Source organism: Podarcis bocagei (genome assembly GCF_964188305.1).
Source record: "Podarcis bocagei genome assembly, chromosome: 14".
Classification (NCBI taxonomy): domain Eukaryota; kingdom Metazoa; phylum Chordata; class Lepidosauria; order Squamata; family Lacertidae; genus Podarcis; species Podarcis bocagei.
The window spans coordinates 27,839,583-27,865,261 of NC_138139.1; the positions used below are offsets into that span (position 1 = coordinate 27,839,583).

General features: G+C 45.0%; 2 protein-coding genes across 6 annotated transcripts in view; one reads left to right on the top strand and one right to left on the bottom strand.

The window, feature by feature from the left end:
- Positions 1-696: 696 nt before the first annotated feature.
- On the bottom strand, positions 697-20,408 carry AAGAB (alpha and gamma adaptin binding protein). The gene is made up of 10 exons (XM_081171297.1): positions 20,269-20,408; positions 13,469-13,659; positions 9,847-9,943; positions 9,263-9,352; positions 8,021-8,104; positions 5,996-6,078; positions 5,484-5,568; positions 4,252-4,356; positions 3,163-3,212; positions 697-2,274 (listed from the first exon to the last, which is right to left on the bottom strand). The coding sequence occupies exons 1-10, from the start codon at positions 20,333-20,335 to the stop codon at positions 2,197-2,199; spliced, it is 930 nt and encodes a 309-aa protein (XP_081027423.1). The 5' UTR covers positions 20,336-20,408; the 3' UTR covers positions 697-2,196.
- A 160-nt stretch (positions 20,409-20,568) lies between these two features.
- The window catches only part of IQCH (IQ motif containing H), an 83,365-nt gene continuing 78,254 nt past the window's right edge, over positions 20,569-25,679 (top strand). For 2 of the 5 annotated variants that reach the window (XM_081171071.1, XM_081171073.1), the window contains exons 1-2: positions 20,569-20,745; positions 25,517-25,633. In XM_081171071.1, the coding sequence (XP_081027197.1) occupies positions 20,695-20,745; positions 25,517-25,633 (168 nt within the window). In that variant the 5' untranslated portion in view covers positions 20,569-20,694. The remainder of the gene's footprint in view (positions 20,746-25,516; positions 25,634-25,679) is intronic. The other 3 variants (XM_081171070.1, XM_081171069.1, XM_081171072.1) reach the window with 3 other exon arrangements.

Consider the following 25,679-nt stretch of genomic DNA (forward strand, 5'->3'; position numbering starts at 1 on the left):
CTGCATATAAGTTAAATAAGCAGGGAGACAATATACAGCCTTGCCGTACTCCTTTCCCAATTTTGTACCAATCAGTTGTTCCATATCCAGTTCTAACTGTAGCTTCTTGTCCCACATAGAGATTTCTCAGGAGACAGATGAGGTGATCAAGCACTCCCATTTCTTTAAGAACTTGCCATAGTTTGCTGTGGTCAACACAGTCAAAGGCTTTTGCATAGTCAATGAAGCAAAAGTAGATGTCTTTCTGGAACTCTCTAGCTTTCTCCATAATCCAGCGTAACCCAGGGTACCACTGTATAAAACAACCCCTATTTTTTTTAACCCAAAATTAAGAAATTAAGTTGTTTAGCTTTTTTGGGGGGTGGGGGAGGTCACTTCCACCAATCACTCACCCACCACTGCTGATTACTTGCCACAGCCACTGCCAATCGCACACCATGCTGTAGCCGCCAATCGTCTGCCCGCTCACCACAGCCAATCGCCAGCAGGCCTTGCCGCAGCCACCAATCACCTGCCCGCTCACCGCTGCCAATTAACTGCACGTCCCCCCTCTGCATTCGTTATCCGTATGTAAGACGACACCCAATTTTTGCCGATGTTTTTTAGCAAAAAGCATAGTCTTATACACGGAAAAATACAGTATTTAGTTTATGACCCTAAACTATTCCTCACTGCCTATAATGCCAGGGTTCAAGATTTACTGCTCATGGATAACAAACTTTATTCAGCCCATTTACAGCACACAAAAGAAACACAAGAGGTACAATAGGCTTTCACTGTGGGTTTTCCCATTAATGTCTAGATCACCATCTACGGGGGAAATCCCCCTGCATAAGCCCCTCCCCACCCCGGTGATAAAATGCTGAGTAAGAAACCAACCAAGGCTTTCCCTTATGCAGGGAAATATCAGTGGATTGTGATCTTCGTTTACTTCAAAAGCAGAAAAGGAAACGCCGGTGCTTGTGCAAACTCAAGTTTTATGCTGTTTCTATCCACACTTTGTTTGCACCAAAAGCAGTTTAATTCTTCCTTTGCTGCAGTGAATTTAATTCTATATCCTGCCATTGCTTGGTCAGAGATAAAATTCCCCTCTCCTGGGGGATTGCATACAGAGCTTTTGACCCCAAGTGGCTACACTTGAAGGCAGAAATCGAGAAAATCTCCATACGTGTAGGAATTCTTGACTACAACAGTGACACACTAACCCTGCTTTCTGGAAGGAGGTGGGCACCACACTCACTCATACACTACTACAGTGACATGAGAGCCAGACAGACTAGCTATGGTCCTCAAGCCTCTTGGTTGGACACCCTCTTTCTCTTCTCCCACCTGCCCCCATCTCTAGTAGCAAGATGCTCCCATCATTTGCCCTAGAAACTGCAGAAGTAGCTGCCCTTCTTTAATGGAGGTGTTGGGGTTGCAATCATCCACACTCAGCTTCATTCACCTTGCCCAGTTACTTGGGAGCTGGTACACAGGGCAAGGAAACTGGTGCTTATAAAATACTACAGGACTGCGCAAGCCTTTCTCCTGCCTGTTTACTGCTGCACCTACATTTTCAGCTGCCATAAGAGGAATTGGGGTTGGAGGTGGGGATAGGACAGGCAGGGAACATTTTCAAACCATACCTTTCTCATGCCTATTGTGATGACAAAAAGTTGATAAATATTCAAAAAGCATTTTGCCTGTGCGAGTACCATTTGGTCTCAGATTTTCCCATCATGTACAAGTACATCCAGAAATCACTCCCCCCCCCATCCCACTAACAAAGGCTTGCTGATTATTATCTGCCCCCTGCCCTTGGTCTCTCCTTTGAAATGACGGCAAATGAAAAGATGTGCATGTGCGGAGGTAAACAATACACAAATGAGAGTTTCACAAAGAGATGTTTTACAGCTCTCTGCTGGGGTTGGGTAGGAACCATGATTTTTTCTTTTCTTCCAGAGATGCAATAGCAACACATCTGCTGCTTCATTGACTTGATAGTTCCCAGGTTCCCATCGACAGATCCAGGCAAGGAAACAAACCACGGGGCCATCCACGTTTCAGTGTGTTGGAACTGAGCAAGGAGTCGGTCTTTCTCCAGCCGCTGCTGCACCCAATGCAAAAAACTAGGCCTTTCGTCAAAGAAAAATCGCTATGGCAGCCAACAATGGCTGGTACGCAAGAAACAATCCTCGTCACAACATACAAGCCTTAGTTGTCCTCGTCGGAAGACAAGCCTTCAATCTCATCTCTGTCTCCTCCGATGGCCATCCAGAATGCTTTGGCAACCTACAATTCAAGGGTTACCAAGACAAGTTAAAATCTCAGGAGATGGCCACACTCCTGCAGCAGATGATGATGATGATGATAATAATACATTTTATTTATACCCCGCCCTCCCCGGCCAGAGCCAGGCTCAGGGCAGCTAACACCAGTAAAATTACAATAATTTTTTTTAAAAAACAACAATTTAAAATACAAGTTAAAATATAACTTAAAATGCAGCCTCATTTTAATAGTAGCCCATAGATCAAAACCATAAGGGGAGGGAAACATAAGGGTCAGACAATCCAAACCAAAGGCCAGGCAGAACAGCTCTGTCTTGCAGGCCCTACGGAAAGATGTCAAGTCCTGCAGGGCCCTAGTCTCTTGCGACAGAGCGTTCCACCAAGTTGGGGCCAGTACCGAAAAGGCCGTGGCCCTAGTTGAGACCAATCTAACTACCTTGCAACTTGGGACCTCCAAGGTGTTGTCATTTGTGGACCTTAAGGTCCTCCGCGGGGCATGCCAGGAGATGCGTTCCCATAGGTACATGGGTCCTAGAAACCATCTCTCATTTACACACCCATGGTTAAGAGTGGATGTCCTCTGTTAAGTACACAAGGGCCAATTTGTGTGGTCTCAAACACAACAACATTAAAATTCTCTCTAAAGATAAACGAAATTAAGCAGGTTCCCATAAAGTCTCCTTTCGCTAACTGCGGGAAAGGTGAGGCCACTAGAATCTAGTTGATAATATGCCAATGAGCCAAAGTACCAAAGCTCCCCCCCTCCCCCCAAAAAATAGTTGATTTAGGCTATTTTTGGCTTAGAATACTTGCAGAGCAATTTCTACTTAGAAATGCTGGCCAAGAATGACTCTTTAAGGGCAGTTTTGAACTCTTCTGAAATCCTCACCTTTTCTGCATGCAGTTTCCTCTGTTCGTGAGGCAGCGTGGCAGCCTTTTCTATAGGAATGAAAAGGAAAGGAAGTTACTGTCAAAATTGGTCAAGAGTCGAGAAAGAGCAGAAGGGTGTTTCTCCAGTTGGGAGAACTGGCCAAGGTGAAAGAAAACTACACAAAAGGGACCAGCCTGAAAATAGAAAGTATGCACTGGTTCTTTCATTGCTGAAGAACCAGATACCAAACCAGGAATGCACCTAAAAGGCATATTTCCTGAATGAGAAATAAGAATCTGGACAGCTCATAAAGCTCATCTCAAGCATAAAAATAGCACTGAAAGGCCAAACATTCATCTCTGGATCAGCTTTTAATCCTCCATCTTTGCTCTCTCCTAAACCTCTCATTTACCATTACTGTGCTAACAAGGTAATAGGAGGCAGGCCGCATCCTTCCTCTCCTCCTCCATGCCTGAGATGCTGTTATAGCAGCGTGCCAGGTGCAAGGAGTACTGGGAAATTCAATTTTCCTAGGGCCACTTGCATTTCTCTGTAGGAGGAGGAAATACCTTTGCTGCCACTACAGTGGAACCTCGTGTTATGGATGAGATCCACTCCGGAGGCCCGTCCATAACATGGAACTGACGCAAGCCAAAGTGCCGCGTCTGCGTGCGGTGCGATTTAGCGCTTCTGTGCATGCGCGAGCGGCGAAACCCGGAAGTAACCCGTTCCGGGTTGCTGCGGGATGCAACACGAAAACACGTAACCTGAAGTAAACACAATGTGAGGTATGACTGTGTTGCGAAAGCTACAAAGAGTGGCAAGGAGGAAGAGTCATATTCTACCGCCATCTCAGTGACATCACTGGGGATGAAGCAAGCTCAGATTAAAACCAAGCTATCAAGTTTTAAAAAACATTCCCCCCCCCCCAAGTCTGACAAGGAGTTTTACCCACCACTAGAAAACACTAGAAAGCTGAGTAGAATCTATACTGAAATCTTAACTCCCAGATTAAAAACAAATAGGAAACCTCCCATGTGGCCAAGAACTGCTGGCCCAAATAGAAAGGCTTGCAAGAGACTGTGTCATACAAGAGATAGGCAGTACCTTTCATTTCCTTCAGCTTGGAGAACAATCGCTCAAAGTTCTCTAGGTCTCCCTCTCCTGCAGTGAGGCTTGCAAGCTCTTGAATATCCATATCCAGCATAGGATCTACAAGATTCATAAGAGCAGAATGAATGTATATCCACATTTGCAGCCCATCTCCTTTGGCTATCTATTTGGACATATTGACTACCTATATTAATCTACAAGTCAGGATTGAGATATATATATATGTGTGTGTGTTTATATGTATATGTATATGTATATGTGTGTATATATATATATATATATATATATATATATATATATATATATATACACACACACGAATGTGAGCTGGTGCTGTTTTTCTTTCTTTCAACAATTTTTAAGCCACAGTTAACAACAAAAACAAGTAAATAAGAATACATAAAAGGTAAAGGGACCCCTGACCATTAGGTCCAGTCGTGGCCGACTCTGGGGTTGTGCCGCTCATCTCGCTTTACTGGCCGAGGGAGCAGGCGTCCAGCTTCTGGGTCATGTGGCCAGCATGACTAAGCCTCTTCTGGCAAAGCAGAGCAGCGCACGGAAACGCCGTTTACCTTCCCACCGGAGCAGTACCTATTTATCTACTTGTACTTTGATGTGCTTTGAAACTGCTAGGTTGGCAGGAGCAGGGACTGAGCAATGGGAGCTCACCCCATCGCGGGGATTCGAACCGCCAACCTTCTGATCGGCAAGCCCTAGGCTCTGTGGTTTAACCCACAGCGCCACCAATTAAAAAACCCAGTTCACTAAACACACACACATATCACTGAATGACAATTACTAACAGCAATTGCAGCCAACATCAGATGTCTCCTCTTTTTGTTACATTTGCATCAAGAAATTTAAAGAAAAGCTAAGTGGATTTAGACCAGGCATAGGCAAAGTCGGCCTTCCAGATGTTTTGGGACTACAACTCCCATCATCCCTAGCTAATAGGACCAGTGGTCAGGGTTGAAGGGAACTGTAGTCTCAAAACATCTGGAGGGCCGAGTTTGCCTATGCCTGATTTAGACCATATACATTTGCACTGAGAAAAGGGGTGGACCTAAAGACACCCCCCAATTCAAACGAATTCAGCCCCCAGCATTGGGGCAAATGGGCAGCTGTGACCTGCCAGCTGCTTGCTGGAGGGGCAGAGCCCTAGCTGCTCCCAGCAGGAAGTCTGGCCTTGCTTGCTGCTTTCTCCCAAAGAAAAGATAATTCCTCACCAGCAGCGGGGTCAGCTTGCTGGCTGTTTGCATCAGCCACGTCTTCTCCTGCATCGGCAGCTCTCTCCACTGGCAAGGGATCAGGCTGGTGGGGAGGGAGAAATGAAATTAGATACAACATAGGCAACAAGAGAGCTGGTCTTCTGGCTTCCACAGGCCACAAGTCCCAGACCAACGTGGAAGGGAATTTTCCCACAAGCCCTAACAGGACTGCTTTTGTTCCACACTGCTAAGAACAGAGCAGGTTTTGTACTGGGCAAAGAATTTAGTATCCATGGAATCCGAGGTGTTTTGGGCTTTCTAAAAAGGTAAAGAGCAAGTTAAGTTCCTAGTCCTCATGGCTGTGATAAGCTTAAGTTACGGACCTGTAAACTGACCAATTTAACCCACAAAGGAAGCTCACAGCTGCTATAAAGGGGACAGGAGTGCAAGAAAGGATGGACAAAGAAGGTGTTTTTGGTGGAGGGGGCAGAGAGAATAAAAAAAAAGGATTTTAAAAAATTACTGTTTACTTCTGGAGCTTCGTTTTCTTCTGTCCTAAGCCTGCGACTTGTGCCCGTTAAAGCAGGAAGGAAGCCAAAGCCTTGATTCACATCTGAAAAGAAAGAGCTGTGAGTTTAACACTTGAAGCAATGCCAGTTTCGAGGGGGAAGCAGAAGCCCTTCCTGTATCACTTTGTGTGTGAAGTGGGCTCGCTGTATAAAAACATAAGCAGGAGCTTCGTGTAGCTGCTGATCAGCTGACTGACATAAGCAGCATGGGAGAAGGCTGTGGCTGTGGATCAAGGGTTGGATAAGGGATAACCAGGGGTAGAATTCCTATGTAAGAACCATTTTGGGCTAGAGGTGAGTTCTAACCTCCACCCCCCCCCCAATTTTGCTTAAGCCACCAGCCACTACTAGAGAGAGATGTCTGCCCAGTAACTAGGCTGTGCTCCAGGGAGGACACAACAACTTTCCCAAGCAGGCTTCCCCTGCGCTACAAGGGTGGGGGCACCTCTTCTGCCATTTGCTACAATGGTGCCACACTGAAGTTAAATTCAGAAGCCCCCTGAGTTTTTTGTAACCATCTGTGCAATCAAAACAAAATTTCCCTCCCCGGTGGAGTCCTGCAGTTTGCTCTGCTGTGATGTGTTAACATCTGTGAGTGCCAACTTAAAGAAAGGAGGTCTGAAAACTCCCACCTTGAAGCCACCAAGTGGTTAGCCTTGCGCATTCCCCCAAATGAGCAGATGTGCTCTGATACCATTGATGGCTCATTCTGTTATTATGGAACTAAGGAGGGTGGAGTATTCAAAGCACAGAGTCTCAGCTGTCATGTATTCAGCATGATAGGTAAAGGTAAAGGGACCCCTGACCATTAGGTCCAGTCATGACCGACTCTGGGGTTGTGGCGCTCATCTCGCTTTATTGGCCAAGGGAGCCGGTGTACAGCTTCCGGGTCATGTGGCCAGCATGACTAAGCTGCTTCTGGCGAACCAGAGCAGCGCACGGAAACGCCATTTACCTTCCTGCTGGAACGGTACCTATTTATTTACTTGCACTTTGACGTGCTTTCGAATTGCTAGGTTGGCAGGAGCTGGAGCCGAGGAACGGGAGCTCACCCCGTCGCAGGGATTCAAACCGCCGACCTTCTGATCGGCAAGTCCTAGGCTCTGTGGTTTAACCCACAGCGCCATCCGCGTCCCATTCAGCATGATACAGGGATGCAAAACCCCAAGGCCGATCTCCACACAACTTCACCCCTGCCCACCCAGAAGTCTTTGAGGTGAGAAAACACAATGGAAAGGGTGGTGCAGTGGTCAGAGTGCTGGACTAGGAGCAGGGAGAAACCAGGGGTCAGATCCCAATCAGCCACAAAGCTTCCTGAATGACCTTGGACCTGTCACACTCTTGGCCTAAACAATCTCACGGGGTTATTGTGATGAAAAACAGAGAGGGGAAGAATGAGGTACATCGCCCTAAGGAAAGGCAAGATAGAAATGTGAATGAATGTGAATATAAGAAGAAAGGAGAAGGGAAAGGAATACGGAACAAGACAATCCAGCGTGTCAACACTACTTCCGGCTAGTATCAAATCTCAAATGTAATTATATGTCCAAACAGGTGACGTTATCTGACCAATCCAGGAACTTTTTGTTTCTCTTCACTTGCAAAGGAAATGCATCCAATTCCAAGCAGCTGGGGAATCAGTCCAGCCAGGTGCCTCCTGCAACCCAGGCCATTTCAGACCCTGTTTAAAAGAGATGTGGTCCGAGCCATTGCTCTGTGATGGGATGAAAGGCTGTAAATATAGAAGTGAAGCACAGAGCACCAGAGGGAGCTTCTTTTCTAGTTTTAGGGGCTAGAGTGAGCTGAGGCTGGTGGCTCGGCTGCCAGGGCTCTGCTTGAATGAGCTTTAATTTCTCATAAGCCTCGAGTGCAAATTCTGATGCAGGATGACGGAATGAAGAGGAGCCTGAGCAAAGCAGTGAGAGAGCAGAGGAAATTGTAGAGGAAGAGACACCGTTTTTAAAAAGCAGACCGAAAATGACGTACCATTTTTCATCACCACATTTGACCAAACATTGGCATTCAAGGCTTGGATGATTCGCTTCACTCCTGTCGATTCTGGAAAGTCATCTAAAGAAGCAGAGAGGGGAAAGGAAATGTGCTTTTAAAAAGGCTTCTTCAGAAACCAATCAACAGATTAAGAAACTGGGAAGAAGACACCATCTCTTAATTTAGTTAGGAATTCTGGGTGCACTTATTTAAACACACAAAGAAGCCTGTGATAATGTTGCTGTTTCTTATTTTTTAAAGCCATTCTGTAAATTCTGGGGAACTTTCTCAGGTATTCAGCAGATAAACTTATATTCATTCAATTTCCCAAGAACGACACTGACTTTCTTTGGTTAAGGTGCATAATATCACTCTTACTTTCAACTTACACCCCAAAATTTGTTACCCATCCTGAACCTTTGGAGAAGAGTGAGATGCGAATAAAGAGCTTGGAACAAAGATGAAAAATGTAATACTGAGTTCTCAGCCAGTTGTTACTCTCTGTCAAAGCTGACTTTTGCTCTAGCTCAGTTTTCAAATTGGAAGCAACGAAGAAGGGTTAAAAAAAGAAAAAAGAAAGGAACACCAACCAACAACTTCTGTTTGATCGCCTTTAGCATTTGTCTACAGATTTTCTCCTGCACAGAGTCAAAAGAAGCCAGAGAAACTGTGATGCCATCGAAAGACTGGAAACAATTTAGCTGGTTCAATTTTATTGTTAAACTGATGAATCACCTTGAAATTTTCCCACTGGGCTCTAAACCAGCAATTTTTAAAACTAGGAAAGAGATTATGATGTGGCATGCTGTTTCATGGGGAAGGGCCGTAGCTCAATGGCAGAGCATCCGCTTTGCATGCAAAAGATCCCAGGTTCAATCCCCAGCCTCTCTAGGCAGGACAGGGAAATACTGCCTGTCTGAAACTCTGGAGAGCTGATGGCAGTCAGTGTAGACAATATTGAGCTAGATGGACTATTGGTTTGACTCAGTATAAGGCAGCATCCTATGTCCCTAAAGCACCGGCAGGCAGCTTGCAGCCATGGCACAAGGTACAATGCTGATTCGTAATTCTGGTGCTGTGTCTGTCACCAGCAACAGACGGCACCAGTGCAGGCAGAAAAGCTAGAGAAGAAGCGTGCCCAGAAATAAGAATCTGTAGAAATCTAGGCAGAAACCTGGCAGGCAGGCAGGCAGGCAGCAAAGTTAACTTCATGGAAAGAGGAAGTGGAGGGAAACTCACCGTCCTCATCTGGCAGCTCTTCTGGGTTGAGCTCCACCAACTCAAAGCCATGCTTGATGCACCACTCTTGCGCTTTCTGTCGGCTGATGCCTAAAATAAATGGAATCTGGTTTTTGCTAACAATAGATGCACTACCTTTTGCAGTCACATTAGAACCACAGTACTGGGAGTTCCTTGGATGGAATGCCTTGGGGAAGGCTCTTATTTTGTCCTAGAAGCTATATATGGGCAATTTGTTCTGCCCGGAACTTCGCCATCATAAATAATCACACTTAAACTAATTTATGCAGCCATTAAAGGCTGGAAACTGCAGAACAGAAGGTGGGACTTTCAACAATCTGATCAATGCAGCTGACGCAGAACTCAAATTGTCTTCTTGAGTCCCATGATGGAAGAAAAGTGGCATATAAATACAGAGTCAGGGTCAGCATTCAGCACATGATCACAAACCGTGCTATCTTACTAGGATGGAGAGCAGCGTTCGCCAACCCAGTTCTTGCCATGCATTCTGGACTTCAACTCCCATCAACCCCAGCCAGAACAGTCATGCCCACCCTCCCAAAGTCCTGGCCTTGTTGCCTTACCATTTTCAGAGACTCTGTCACAGACTAAGATCATCACTTCTGGTAACCACTCTTCTATGAGAGGGAGCCACGGAGAGATGCTGTCCAACCCAGAGATCTATAAAAATTACACAGAGGTTGCTGGCCTTCTTCTCTAGGTGTTTCTTTTTTAGTATTACAAGTGAAAGTGCATTAAGTACCGTTATAGAGAGGCACTCTCCTTTCTGAACTTCAGGTGCACAGTGACAAAGACTTTCTTATTCCAGCAGGCATTTTATGGCAGTGTTTAGGTTTAATTGTTTATTCTCTGCATAGTTTATTTTTATGTACACCACTTACAAATACTAATGATTAAGCAGTATATAAATGTCAAAGTAAATAAATAACATAGCCCTGATAAGAAAGCACAGCTGAGAGTAAGAGAGATTAAAATACAAGAGATCATCTCCAGAAGAAAAGCCACCTTGAAACTCATGTGAAAAAAGCAAGACATAAATATATTTTAATGTAATGTCCTTAGGGTCAGCTGCTAGAATTCCCTGGGTCAAATCCTACTACCCAAGCACTGCTTACCTGGCCCCCAGTTGCCAACCAAAGGGCAAAGAAGAAAAATGCAGAAGACAGGCAGGCAAGTCAACAAGCACAGGACAGGGTTGTAAGTCTATATCTAGTTGCTCTGGCTAATAATTTTGGGAATCAGGATCATTTTGTGAAAAATGAAACACACTCCTAATTTGTGCACAGAGCAGCAGCGGAAGGCATATCATTTACAGTTGCAGTTTGACAGGAACTGAATATGCGACAGAGCAACTTGCTCAAGGATATATACGAAGTGGGATTTGGAATGCAAATCCAACTCTTGCTTGTAAATGCTGGCTTTTGATGGGGCAGGAAAAAGATTTGGGTTCCAAGATTGCTTCCATTGCTTTTGAGAACATTGCTCAATTACTCCACACTTGATTTCCTCCTGTCCTTTAATTGCCACCACTTAGCAACAAACAAGCATCTCCAATTTGACTAGACACGGAGGTGAATGAAACAGAGAAAAGATAACAGGTCTAGATAGTGGTTCAGCTACTTGTAACTCTTGTTTTCGACCACCTTCGCTCCAGGGAGGAAATCTTACAAGCATCAAAACAGAAACTTGCACTGCCAGCCTCAAAGATGTCCTCCTTGGAAGAGTCACAGCCCACTTCCTTCAAAGTGCCACTGTGATGCAGTGATATAGCTCAGCTTAGCAATGAAAATGCTAGACCTGGCAGGTGTCCACTCTAACAAAAGGAACAAGGAACAAGAGTCCACCCCACTAAAATGCACATTAACCAATGAAACACTATGCCACCAGAAGAGGTGCTTGTCACAAGAGAGCCCTGTGCTTGTTTGCTGAGAAGGCAACAGAAAGATTAGCTCTAGAGCAAAAGTGAGAGGTCTTCCTTTTGCAAATGAACCAGTCTTCTGGTGCATGGAGAAGAGAGCACTCCTGCGTTGTAGTCCACTGGGAGCTAGAGAAACTTTTTCAAAAAAGTTTTTAAAACTTTGATGTCAAGTTTTCTATTTAACCAACAAAGCTGTTACAAAAGTGCAAAATACTGTAATGCTGCCTAAAGGTAAACACAACATTTGAATATAGCCAGAGACCCTCTTTGCTTTCTTGCATTTCCTATTCATCTGTCTCCTGAGAAATCTCTATGTGGGACAAGAAGCTACAGTTTGAACTGGATATGGAACATCTGATTGGTTCAAAATTGGGAAAGGAGTACAGCAAGGCTGTATACTGTCTCCCTGTTTATTTAGTTTATATGCAGAATTCATCATGTGAAAGGCTGGGCTGGATGAATCCCAAGCCGGAATCAAGATTGCTGGAAGAAATATCAACAACCTCAGATATGCAGATGACACAACCTTGATGGCAGAAAGTGAGGAGGAATTAAAGAACCTTTTAATGAGGGTGAAAGAGGAGAGCGCAAAATATGGTCTGAAGCTCAACATCAAAAAAACGAAGATCATGGCCACTGGGCCCATCACCTCCTAGCAAATAGAAGGGGAAGAAATGGAGGCAGTGAGAGAGTTTACTTTCTTGGGCTCCATGATCACTGCAGATGGTGACAGCAGTCACAAAATTAAAAGACTTCTTGGGAGAAAGGCAATGGCAAACCTAGACAGCATCTTAAAAAGCAGAGACATCACCTTGCTGACAAAGGTCTGTATAGTTAAAACTGTGGTTTTCCCAGTAGTGATGTATGGAAGTGAGAGCTGGACCATACAGAAGGCTGATCGCTGAAGAATTGATGCTTTTGAATTATGGTGCTGGAGGAGACTCTTGAGAGTCCCGTGGACTGCAAGAAGATCAAACCTCTCCATTCTTAAGGAAATCAGCCCTGAGTGCTCACTGGAAGGACAGATCCTGAAGCTGAGGATCCAAAACTTTGGCCACCTCATGAGAAGAGAAGACTCCCTGGAAAAGCCCCTGATGTTGGGAAAGATTGAGGGCACAAGGAGAAGGGGACGACAGAGGACAAGATGGTTGGACAGTGTTCTCGAAGCTACAAACGTGAGTTTGACCGAGCTGCGGGAGGCAGTAGAAAACAGGAGTGCCTGGAATGCTTTGGTGCATGGGGTCACAAAGAGTTGGACACGACTAAACAACAACAACAGAGACCCTCTCACAATAACATATGTAATAAAGCTATCCCAAGTAAACAGAAATTATCCAGGGGTAGTCCAAGTGGTGCGCTCCATATTTTGCTGGACTGCAACTCAGTATTTCTGATCACTGGCTCTGCCAGCTGGGGTTGATGGAAGCTGGGAACCTAACTATGTATCTGGAGTCCAACTAGTCCACACTGGCAACCCCTGACTGCTATATAAATTTATATAAAACAAATAGAAATTGCTTAACAGTTTCTCAGGAAACTTTTTTCTACAAGCATTATGTATGTGTAACAGAAATGGTAATGACGTAGCTCAGCTGGAATTTCCAAAATTGGGATAGTGTTGTTTTAAAAACACAGCCAAAAAGGCTTTCAGCAACCTGGTGCCCTCCAGATGTTTTGGTCCATAACTCCCATGAGCTCCAGCCAGCATAGCAGTTGTGATCCAAAAGAGCAAGTTGGCAAAGGCTAATTTACACAACATAGGTGTTGTTGAAGAGAGGGGAAAACATTCTAACAACTGCATCAATTTAATATGAGGAGAAGGTAGCCAACATTAAAAGGCACATAAATATCCATGCTGGAATTATCACATGACGGTGTTCCTGAGAGTCTGGGAGCAAAATATAAACAAGAATTCCCTGTTGCTTTTTACAAGGTCTTCCTTACCTCAGTTTTGGGGCAGGCAACCTTAAAACCACTTTCAAGGAACTTACCAAGTTATTTGTCAGTTCCAGAATTGGCCATTATAATTTCCAGGGGCAGAGGGTTGCAGAGATCAAAATTATTATTCACTCCCTGCCTTTCTACAAAAGTACACAAGGCAGGTTACAGAAAACTAACAACAGTACAAAACAAAAGTAAACTCTAATAACAAGACCAAACCCCCTCCTAGAAAGCAAAACAAACTAGCAAGCAAAACCAGCAGCAACTTTAAAAGATCACACATGATCCATTAAGACAAGCAGGCACTGAAGTTCTGAAGTACTCACTGATGTGCTGTCAAAATAAACCAAGAAGGCTTGCACTGACTCAGCAATTTCAGCTGTCACGAGGAACTGATTTGTCACAACGCAGAGATGGATGTCAGCCGAGTAGTATTTATTCTCTATTGTCCAGGGGTAAAACCGGGCTCCGCTGCCTGTGGAAACATCTTCGGGAAGCTCATTTGTCCCAATAATACCTGAAAGAGGAACATATGGAGGACCTTAAGAGGTGGTGATCATGACCTCACAGCCCCTGTCCTTTTTGGGAAACCATGGGAGTGGGGAGAGAAAAGAGGGACACCCAGAACATGCTTGCACAATCTTGCCCAAACAGATGTTACTGTAGGGAACGAATTGCTGTTATTGTTAGTCAGGTGCTCTCTTCATCACCCAGTGAATTTGTTGTTAAGGGGGGGGGGCATAAAAATGCTGCACACCAGTGGCAGGGAAACCTCCTAATCAGACCCAGGAGGCTATTTTCCCCAAACCACACCCACCTGCCCCATCCCTGATGAGGTCAGGTGTGAGGCACATAAAGGTGCAGCAAAATCACCTTGAAGTCCACTTCAAAGCAGTCAGTGATGAAACTGCTTGCAGACCAACTTCAAAGGAAAGCCCCTTTCCAGCTGCCTGCCCATCTGTCAAAGTTGCCCAGTGAGGAGGAGGGAAAGGTAGGTTCCAAACCCCTGCTGCAAATAAATAAAACCAAAGCCTCTGCAGCATTGTAGACGTCATTTTGTGGGTGCCTAAGAAGCTGCCTTATACCAAGTTGATCTAGGCCAGTATTTGCCACACTGACTGCAAGAAACTCTCCAGGATTTCAGGCAGGGGTCTCCCCAGATGCCTGGGACCTTGTTCATGCAGAGCAGATGCTATCGCTGAGCTATGGTCCTTTCCCACTATTCCATTAATAAACCATTAGTGAGTATTAAATGACTACTATTCTTTCCCCCTTTAGTTTACAGTGGTACCTCGGGTTACATACGCTTCAGGTTACAGACTCCGCTAACCCAGAAATAGTACCTCGGGTTAAGAACGTTGCTTCAGGATGAAAAAAGAAATCGTGCTCTGGCAGCGTGGCAGCAGCAGGAGGCCCCATTAGCTAAAATGGTGCTTCAGGTTAAGAACAGTTTCAGGTTAAGAACGGACCTCCGGAACGAATTAAGTACTTAACCCGAGGTACCACTGTATTTACTACTTATCACTTCCTGCCTTTTCTCCAAGCTCAAAGCAGATTGCATCATCCCTCCCTTCTTATTTTGCCACGGTAGCATTTTGCAAGGTAGCGGAGAAGGTAAGAGTGTGTGTTGACCACACTGTGAGCTTTATGACCAAAGGAAAGAGATGTCACACACATCAAATAGTACTCTAGTCAAATGAGAGAAGAGAATGAGTCTGCACTCCTGTACACAACCTCAATGAAAACAGGATTGTTCATACGAGTAAGCCTAGGATTGCCATCTCATCTAGGTACAGTGGTACCTCGGGTTACAGACGCTTCGGGTTACACGTTTTCAGGTTGCGTACTGCGGGAAACCTGGAAGTATCGGAAAGGGTTACTTCCGGGTTTCGCCACTTGTGCGTGTGCAGAAATGCCAAATCACATCATGCGCTTGCGCAGACACAGCACCGCAGGTTACAAATGCTGCGGGTTGCAGACATGCCTCCGTCACAGATTACATCCGCAACCCGAGGTTCCACTGTATCTGCAACTTGAAGGTCCTACAGCTAAATCCATAAAATCCTTAAATTTCAGGAGGGCAATGAGAATACTAAAGCCAGTTATAAAACGTGTTAACATGCTCAGGGCTAGCCAACATGGTGCTGTCCAGATGTAAATGAACTCCAACTCCCATTAGCCTTAGCCAGTAGTCGGGGACAATGACGGAAGCTGTAAATCAACAGCATCAGAAGGGAATCATGCTGACTATTGCTGGGAAAATATCAACCACTCCAGACCCTGCAGTAGACTGCGTGGAGGCTCTTCTCATCCGACTGGTGAGCTTAGTTCCTGGGTAGGGATGCAAGAACCTTCTCTGTTGTGGCTCCTTCAACTGTGGAACTCCCTTCTCATGGAGGCACAGATGCCAGAAACTGATGGCACCAAGTGAAAATATTTTTATTTTCCCAGGAAAATTAGTGATTGCCACTTCTTTTGTATTTTCTCATGTTGCTATTTTACTTTGGGGGTGGGGTGTTTAATGGCTGTTTTTATTTTACATGATTTTGGTACCTGTGGTAATACATAAGAAACTGCCCTGGAATTACTATTTACTTGATTTGATTTATGAATCACTTCTCATATAATAGCTCAAAACTATTTTGAAATAAAATGATCAGCAATAAAAACAAGAGCACAATTTCATATAGCCCATGACACAATGAAACACAGTCTGAAATTTTGTAAACAAATGGTAACACTAAGACCTCTCAGGTAGGTCACAGCAAACCAAGCTCTCTTTCTGGTCACCACTACTACACTATAGGCAGAGATAAGGCCCAGAGAAGAGCTTCTGGAAATGAACAAGAGGTTTGTGGAGGCAAAGGTAGTCACTAAGGAATGCCAGTTTCCCTGCTCCAGTTGCTAACACAGAGACAACAAAAAGTGTGTGAAGAGAGAGATGATTGTGGCAGCAGGGCTTCCTGGCAGCCCACTCTGTGGGTTGGGTGGAGCTGTGGCCCACCTTCATCCCATAAGTGGCCTTCCCATAAAAGTAGCTCTTAGCCTAGCCAAAGGGAGAGGCAACCTGATTCATCTGTGATCCATTTGTATCAAATAGCTCCAACTTTAACTTACTTCCCACACACTAGCGTGCAATAGCACCCACAAGCCCTCCAGAACCTTGGAATAGATGCACTCAAGCCGTTGGGTTTCAGAAGTTTCCCTCAAAAGCAGTGTACATTTTCATGCAAATATCATAGAGCCCTCCTACTATAATGATACCTTTCTATATCTAGCTGGAGAGAACATAACCATTTTAGGATAAGCTTTCAAGTCCACACTTGCTTTTGGCCCCAAAAAAGGCTTTTCAGAAAACTGCTATAAAAGCAAAAGTACGTGGGTTTGGAAACAACCGTGTCTCGATGGAATTGCTCGCTTTTCATTTTTGATCTTCACAACCATAGGGAAGGTCTGTGGTTTCACATCCAAAGAGCTTTGAAAAATCAACAGACGCACTCGGTGACCACAACACTTCAGCTCGCCTCAAGGCCAACCTCTGTGGTTTGTGTTTTCACAAAACGCAAGCCAGCTCTTTGACACCTTCCTACTGTGCTCTGACAAAGAAGATCTGCTGCAGCAGACACTCAACTCACTCACATTTGCAAAGTGAACTACATTGAACAGGGGTGGACTTGGGCTCCCATCTGAACCAGAGGGCCAGTTTGGCATGCAAGAGGTCAGTGTAGAAGAGGGGAAAGCAAGAAGACTGAACAATTGCTTAAATCACATATGCAGTGGTATGATTCACATGACACAGTAAGGCAAACCATGATATTGCTACAGGTAGGTAGCCGTGTTGGTCTGCCGTAGTCGAAACAAAATTAAAAAATTCATTACAGTAGCACCTTAGAGACCAACTAAGTTTGTTATCGGTATGAGCTTTCGTGTGCATGCACACTTCTTCATATACACTGAAACAGAAGTTACTAGGCCCTTATATATAGTGAGAGGGTGGGGAGGGGTATTACTCAGAAGGGTGGTGGGAATGGCTGATAGGTGTGGTAAACCGACTGTTAACGACTGCAGTTGGTCTTACAGGAAAAAGCAAGGGGTGAGATGGCTAAAAATAGCTTTATCATGTATAACGAGATAAGAATCCAATGTCTCTATTCAGACCAGGTCTCTCCATGGTTTTAAGTTTGGTAATAAGTTGCAATTCAGCAACTTCTCTTTCCAGTCTATTTCTGAAATTCTTTTGTAATAAGACAGCTACTTTGAGATCTTGTATAGAATGTCCTGGGAGATTGAAGTGTTCTCCTACTAGTTTCTCTGTCTTGTGATTCCTGGTGTCAGATTTATGTCCATTTATCCTTTGGTGTAGGGTTTGGCCTGTTTGTCCATGATATGGCTTTCTGTGATTGGGCAAATGTGCTTGCAGCCACTTTGCTCCTTTTTACTGCCATGCCGTGCCAGGAATTGTGGTTAATCTCTGTTCTCACTACGAGCTATAGCCAAGAACAAACAAAAGCAGAAGTCCTTTCTTGTTTCAAGTTAAGCTCCTGAAGGTTTTTTTCTCCCCACATTGGAGGGAGCAGTTTGTATTCAAACCAGTTCCCTAAGCGCTTTGAATGCTACTGCTTTTTCTGCAGAGGGGGAAATAATCCATTTTAAGAAGCATTTCCTCCTCTGCAGAGACTTCAAAAGGACTTCATGCAACCAAGGTTCATCTTACTGTTACTTACAAGGAACTTCTCTGAAGATCTACTCCCAGCATCAGCCAGCTGATTGGTGCTTGAACATGCATCTTCAAAGGATGTTGCTGCAAGTGACAATCAGCTGACTGCTGATCACTGTGTCCTCCTTTGAACTTTGACAGGCACCAATCACCTGGTGTCTTTATTACTGGCAGGTGGGTGATCCCACCCATCTGTCAAAACAGGCCTATGGGGATGGTGGGGGGATAAGGATCTGGCCTGCCAACCCGTAACAATTCCCCACACTGATATAGCCCACCTTCTCTCACTCAGGATTGAAGGCAGTGTCCACATCAGCAGCTGTGGTCCCAGGTAGATTTCAGCTGTAGTACCACTGGAGTGTACAAATGACAGCAGACACAACTAAGCAAGACTCATATATACATCAACACAGGGGTGCCAGAGATTCAACCTCCTGTCATCTCAATTATTGTTGTGGAAATCTGATTTGGGAGTAATCACATTGTAATATACTTGTATGATGATTTCAGCAATGACTGCATTCATATTTGGTTATGTGTTCTCTTCTCCATGCATTTGTGTTATTTGTTTTGTTGTATTTCATATATGTAATGGTAAAGGTAAAGGTAAAGGTACCCCTGCCCGAACGGGCCAGTCTTGACAGACTCTGGGGTTTGTGCGCCCATCTCACATCTATTGGCCGGGGGCCAGCGCTGTCCGGAGACACTTCCGGGTCACGTGGCCAGCGTGACAAAGCTGCATCTGGCGAGCCAGCGCAGCACACGGAACGCCGTTTACCTTCCCGCTGGTAAGCGGTACCTATTTATCTACTTGCACCCGAAGGTGCTTTCGAACTGCTAGGTTGGCAGGCGCTGGGACCGAGCAGCGGGAGCGCACCCCGCCGCGGGGATTCGAACCGCCGACCTTTCGATCGGCAAGCCCTAGGCGCTGAGGCTTTAGCCCACAGCGCCACCCGCGTCCCCTTATGTAATGGTACATCAGTTAATATAAAAAACATTATATTACCACAGATTCCAGTCCAGCCTACCCAGGAGATTAGACAGTGACTGTGCAAAAGCGGAATTTCCACTTCAAATCAATAGGTGGCTGTTTTTATGACTTCAATCCAGAACACAAACACATGCACAAAATTCTTTGTATGTTACTACTAGCTGTTCTAGCAAGCTACAAATTCCTTCTAGCCTGACTTTTGACAGTGTTCCCAACAGGTATTCAGCTTACTTCATAGTATAAGCAGTTGTGATTCCTTCAAATGCTTTTTAAAGTGATCTCATTTAATTCTCTCCGGTTTGGGAAAGTATGCAAACAGAGCTCCTGCTTTATGTGTCTGGAGAGCCACCTGCTGGAGTAAACTTCAGAAAACCTCTCACAGAATTGCAAGAAAATCTACAGGCTGTTCACATGATCAAATTTTGGTTTAATAAACCAGATTATGTAAAAGCTTTGTTGCATCCACCCACAGTCCCTTTGCACAAGGAGAAAAATAGACTAACTATCTAGAGTTAACCATAGTTCCCATTATATGAGAAACAGCAGCTATGGTTAACGGATTGCAACAAATGTGGATTCAGACAATGCCTTTTGTTTCTGCGGGTTTTAAATTGCTGCCATTTGCCTATCTAACAATTACATTATTGGTATTATATGTTTTAACTGTTTTATTATAACCTGTTTTGGGCATATACTAGAAAAGTGGCATTGCAATGTTTTGCACAGATATTGTGTGCTGTACAGATGGCAGATACCAAAGAGGTACATTTGGAGAACACCAGATCAAGAGAAATGTGAAATGCAGAATACGGGAGGTACTGGAGGAAGGAGAAGAGAGGAGAGGAAATGGGTCTCCAATGTACCAGCCCTTCCCACCTAGGCAAGGACTGACTGTGGCCACCAAGGAGGCAAGTAAAATGATCTCTGCATATACTCCAAAGCACTCTTTATTACTTCACAAGTCTGAAGATATGAACACAAAGGTTCAGCGTCTGATCTCTGAGAACCTTCCATAACCCACTTTACTCCTCACACTTCGGAAGAGCAATCAGAACAGGCCTAAAATCTGCTTTATCTCGCTCGCTCCCGTTTATTAGTAGCTATTTTCAAGCCTGACACCGAGAGCAAGTCTGTTGTTGACACTCTGCACATGCTCGTGGACACTCCATTATTTCCCGGATTTTAGAGGAGGGAAACTCTGGGGTTGGCAAACAGGCTCCAAGTCTAACTCCACGTAACTGAGTAACTAGTTTGCATTTTAAGGGGGGGAGGAAGTTCTTAAATACTGCGACGCGCAGCTGCGGGGGAGGTGAAAATCCCACGAGAAACGGCGCCAAAATCAGAGGCGGCGCCGGGAGATGACGCCACGGCGCAGCAGTTTAAAAGAAACAAGGCTGACGGGGGTCGAGCCGACTCACGTTTCACCAGCTCTTCCCCGGGGAACTCGGCGGCGCAGCTCGTGATTAAGGCGCAAGGGACAGCCATGACACCCGCTAGAGAGGTTCTGAAACGGCCCTGTGCTTCCTCTTCCGGTCTAGATCACGCCCCTTCCGGGCCATTTGGGTCGTACTATTACCGCCCTGGTGAGGGGAGAGAAACGTAGAATGTTGGCGGACTGAGGTTTAAGTCTTTTGTGCAGAGGAAACGAGACGTGAAATGAGAGGGAAACACTGGGTTCCGCCTCACCCCGGGGCTTACGTTTTCTCCTTGCTGCATCTCCACACAAAAACCCCTCAGGTTGACTGGAATGGTCCCGCCCGGGCCGCGCGTCCCGTTGCTAAGGCTACGGTCACGTGGTGCACCGCAGTCCCGCCGCTGTGGGGAGGGAGCCTCAGCCAGGACCCATGGCTGAGGTGGTCGGGCCGGGGGCGGAGATAGGGCGCATTTTAGTACAGGTGGGTCCACATAACACTGCAGGCAAGTCCCTCACGGCCGCCTCACTAGCCTCGTTTCTATTGGCCTTGTGGCCACTTGACCAAACTCCCATGAACCTTTGCTCTTATGGCCTCCCGCGCCCACCCAGCCTTGCGTCGCTCCCATTGGACGCAGGGTTGGCCTTAAGGCCCTGAAGACCCCGATTAGGCTGGCCATTTACAAAGTGCCAAGGAAAAAAAATGGAGGAGCAGCAGCAGCAGCAGCGTCCACAAGGTTTACTTAAAAGTGGCACATGCCAATTTATATGTGTAGATGCACATTTAAAAATAAGCACACTGGAAGCTTCCATTTGCATTTTAAACTGTTCCATGACATGTTTAGAGAAGAGCTGTAATTCAGTAGTAAAGCATCTGTTTTGTATGTCATAGGTCCTTGATTCAATCCCCAATGGCATTTCCAGGTGGGGTTGAGAATACCTCCTGGCTGGAAGAAACTTTGGAGAGCTGCCACCTCTCAGTGCAAGTAGACAGGCCCAGTGGTTTCCCTCAATATAAAGCCGCTTCTATTGTTTCCTAAACAGAAATACATCTTGGCACCATTGTGACCTGATGACTTAGTGTGGCTCCTCTGCTGTCCAGGTTTGCTGATTGTTGATGGGCAACTTAAAGCTCTCCCCACTCCCTTCTTAGAATTTCTTTAAATCAGGTTTTGACTGGTCAGCCTAACAAATAGAGGACTGTTTCCTGCACCATAGGGCACATAGCCACACCAACCCAAGTGCAAATCTCCCTTCACACATTATGCCCACTGTGGACCTCTCTGAAGTGGTCAGTCCCTGTGCCTCTCCATGCAAAAAGGAGTCCCTCCATGTAGACAAAAAGCATATCAGAAAGGAGGACTGTAGCCAAGCCTTCTGACATGCTAGATTTCTATGTGTGGGGACTTGCTCTGTTTTGGTATTGAAGAATTAAAATCAAATCAGCCCTCGCCAGTCTGAAATGGTAGTGAAAATTAAACCAAACTATCTCACTAAAAACAGTCATGTGGCATCGTAAAGACTAACATCTCACACATGCGCATACTTGTCCTAACCCAACTGAAAAGATTGTTGTGAGGATGAAATGTGGGCTATACTGAGTTTTGGGCATAGGAAAGATAAAATAAAAACACATTCTATGCTTTGGTTGCTCCAGAGCCTCCTTCTAACTGTTTTTCAAATTGCACCTTTTACTTAACTTCTATGAGCTCTTGCCTTGATGCCTCCCAGCTTTCTTCAAATGTTAATGTTTATTTTTCCTCTCCTTTTGCACATTGAAGCGTAGCTTTTTGGCAGAGAAAGATCGGATTTAGCAATGTTTATTGAAAATTTCAAGGGAGCTGAGATTTTCCATAGTAGCTGAGGCTGCAATGTCATGCACACTTAACCGGTGAATAAAGTACATTGAACTCTGGGCCTAGCTTCTGAGTAAGCTATGCTTAGAATTAGGTAGCACATTTGATTAGTCTGCAGTGAAGATCCTTGCTTTGATCTTGCAAAGCTTAGATCTTGGAAAAGTCACTTGAATGAACAGTAATGTTTAGGAAAAGATGAAGGGCCATAGCTCAGTGGTAGAGTATTTGCCTTTCAAGCAAAAGGTCCTAGGTTCAATCCCCAATATCACTGGATAGGGTTGGGAATAGCCCCTGTCTGAAATCCTGGAGAGCTGCTACCAACAGAGTACAGTGGTACCTCGGGTTACATACGCTTCAGGTTACAGATGCTTCAGGTTACAGACTCCGCTAACCCAGAAATCGTACCTTGGGTTAAGAACTTCGCTTCAGGATGAGAACAGAAATCGTGCTCCGGTGGCGTGGCGGCAGCTGGAGGCCCCATTAGCTAAAGTGGTGCTTCAGGTTAAGAACAGTTTCAGGTTAAGAACGGACCTCCGGAACGAATTAAGTACTTAACCCGAGGTACCACTGTACATAATACTGAACTAGATAAGAGCAGTACTCTGACTTGTTATAAGGTGGGCAGCGTTCTTGGTTCACTCAGGGCAACCACTTGAGTTCTGGACCCTTGCTCCTCTTGACTGATAAAAACTAACGGGGAGGGGACAACTGGCTGGGCCAAGGAGTTGATTAATGTCTCCATGAAAGAGAGGGTGGTCCTTGCCTGCTTGAAGGAGGCAATGGTAAAACCACTCCTCAAGAAGCCCTCCCTGGACTAAGAAAATCTAAGAAACTACTGCCCAGTTGCTAATCCTCTACTTCTTGGGAAATGTTCTTGATCAGGTGATTGTGGACCAGATTTTGGTGCTCTTGGAGGAAACTGATATTCTAGATCCATTTCAATTGGGGTTTTGGCACAGAAACTGCTTTGGTTGCCCTGTATGACCTATGTCGGGAGAGAGACAAATGAAATGTATCCCAGTTAATTCTCATTGACCTCTCAATGGCTTTCAAGACAATCAACCATGGTATCCTTCTGGAACAGCTGTCTGACTTAGGGGGGTGGCACTGCTTTGTGGTGGTTCCTACTTGGATGGTCATTTCCAGAGGGGGGTGCTTGGGGAGTGCTCTTCAGCCCTGTGGAGCCTCCAGTGAGGGTTCCTCAGGGTTCAATTTTCTCCCCTATGCTATTTAATATCTACATGAAATTGCTTAGTGGGGTTATCCAGAGTTTTGGAGTTCGTTGTCAGCAATATGCATGCTTTCTGATGAGTAAGGTTACAGAAAGCATGTTCCATCAGATGTTTGAGTTCCTCTTCATGCCAGGTACAATCTGAGGTGCTTGTGCTGTCCATTCCTGTTTAATAGGCTGACTTTGGGCCTGGGAGCCAAATGTGGCCTCTCCCTTTGGACATCAGGACTCTCACCAGACCACATCCGCTCCCCAGGTAACCCGTTTCCCCAACCCTGCTTCACACTCCTCTCAAGTGCTTTTGTTTGGCTGGGATGTATCATTGGGCTGTGATAATGCCTCTAGCTTGACTGGATGGAGGCTAGTGTGGGGTAGGGGTAGGCGTAGAAACCTGTGACCTTTGTGTGACTGGAATGAAGCCTATGACACAAAGGTAAAATGTGCATTTGTTGCCCTGCACACTTTTGCTTCTGGCTGCACCCACCACTGGCATGCTGCTCTTGGAAGATTCCCCACAAGGAAATGTGGTCCTCCAGCTGAAAAACATGGCCCACATGCACTGGGCTTTGTGTATTTTTTTAAAAAAATACCTCCAGTCCTGTGTCTCATTACCATCTTGGCAGTCTGCTAAGAATGCTCTCTTTGTTGTTATAATATGATGCTCATTTCATAATAATGTATGGAGTTATAACTTGGTTGCTGTGTTCTTAGAGTGTTGCCAAAGTCCAGGCTTAAAGTGCTGCAAACCTTTATTGTTTTCTGTTAAGCTCCTGGAGGTAATTTTAAGTTGACAGTGTATTTCATTGATATTTTCATCATATTTATTTCCCTTTCTGTTATGGATGTACTATGTTGTAAGTTGCCTCAAGCATTTTGGATGACGTGGGTTAGAAATCTGACAGTACTATCCTAAGTATATGTACCTAGAAGCCAGTTTCATTAAGTCCAGTAGGACTTATCTCCACCCCCATCATTCAGACCGGACACTGAGGTCCAGCTCTGAGGGCCTTCTGGTGGTTCCCTCACAAGTTACAGGGAACCAGGCGGAGGGCCTTCTCAATAGTGGCACCCGCCCTATGGAACGCCCTCCCACCAGATGTCAAGGAAATAAACAACTCCCACCAGATGTCAAGGAAATAAACAACTACAGTAATACCTCCGCGAATGTCCGTCTTGTCTAGCGTCCATTCCAGCGAACGTCAGCGGGAAACCCGGAAGTACCGGAATGGGTTACTTCCAGGTTTGTCACATGCGCAAATGTGCAAACCGCTCCGCGTGTGTGTGCAGACACGGCACTTTACCCTGCATCCTTTTCAGCTAGCGGCCAGGGCTCTGGAATGGGTCCTGGCCGCAAAACAAGGTACGACTGTATCTGACTTTTAGAAGACATCTGAAGGCAGCCCTGTTTAGGGAAGTTTTTAATGTTTGATGTTTTATTGTGCTTTTAATATTTTGTTGGGAGCCGCCCAGAGTGGCTGGGGAAACCCAGCCAGAAGGGTGGGATATTAATAATAATAATAATAATAATAATAATAATAATAATAATAATAATAATAATAATATACTCCACCCATCTGGCTGGGTTTCCTAGCCACTCTGGGCAGCTTCCAACAAAAATATTAAAATACAATAGCCTGTTAAACATTATTATTATTATAAACAAATTATTATTATTATGTAGGATTGCAGTTAAGCAGTGCAACCCTATGCAGGTTTATAAAGAAAAATCTGATTGCATTTCCCAGCAATGAAACTTTTGCACTTTTGATTTTAAGTACTGTCTGTGATACGTTGTGGTGTTGTTTCCATTGTTTTATATAATGTTATTGTTGTGAGCTGCCCTGGGTTCCCTTCAGGGAGGAAAGGCAGATTATACATTTTAAATCATAAGTGTGTTTAGGATTGCAGCTTGTATAGAAGAAATAGATAGTTATCAAGTTTTTTTTCCCCTGATGCATGCTTTTTGGGTTGCAATATTTTACACTCCTCCCTGCCCCTTTCAACCTGCTCCTCTCCTCTTCTGTGTTCCATAAAATTGCCGAGGTTGCTCCCTGAAGTGTGTGTTTGTGTGCAGTGCTTCATAAATCTGTTTTGCTTTCAGTTTCTGTGAAATATATTTACACCCTGATGATGCATGCATTTACTGCAAGCTTCAACTAATTTTCTAGGTTCAAGAAGATCTTCAACAGCTGAAGGACCAGCTGCGAGACATCAGCCATGATTGGGAACTGCAGGATGCTCAGAACCTTGAAGCTGCTATTGAAAGTACAGAGAACAGATTAAAGGTAAGTGGATGGAGAATCTTCCAACAAAAATGGGGAAACGTCTCCC

Coding starts and splice junctions, on each gene's coding strand:
- AAGAB (XM_081171297.1), bottom strand. CDS start 20,335: ATGGCTGTCCCTTGCGCCTTAATCACGAGCTGCGCCGCCGAGTTCCCC. Junction 6,079..8,020: donor AAATGTGGTGATGAAAAATG/GTACGTCATTTT, acceptor CTTTCTTTTCAG/ATGTGAATCAAGGCTTTGGC. Junction 5,569..5,995: donor AAGAAAACGAAGCTCCAGAA/GTAAACAGTAAT, acceptor CCTCCCCACCAG/CCTGATCCCTTGCCAGTGGA.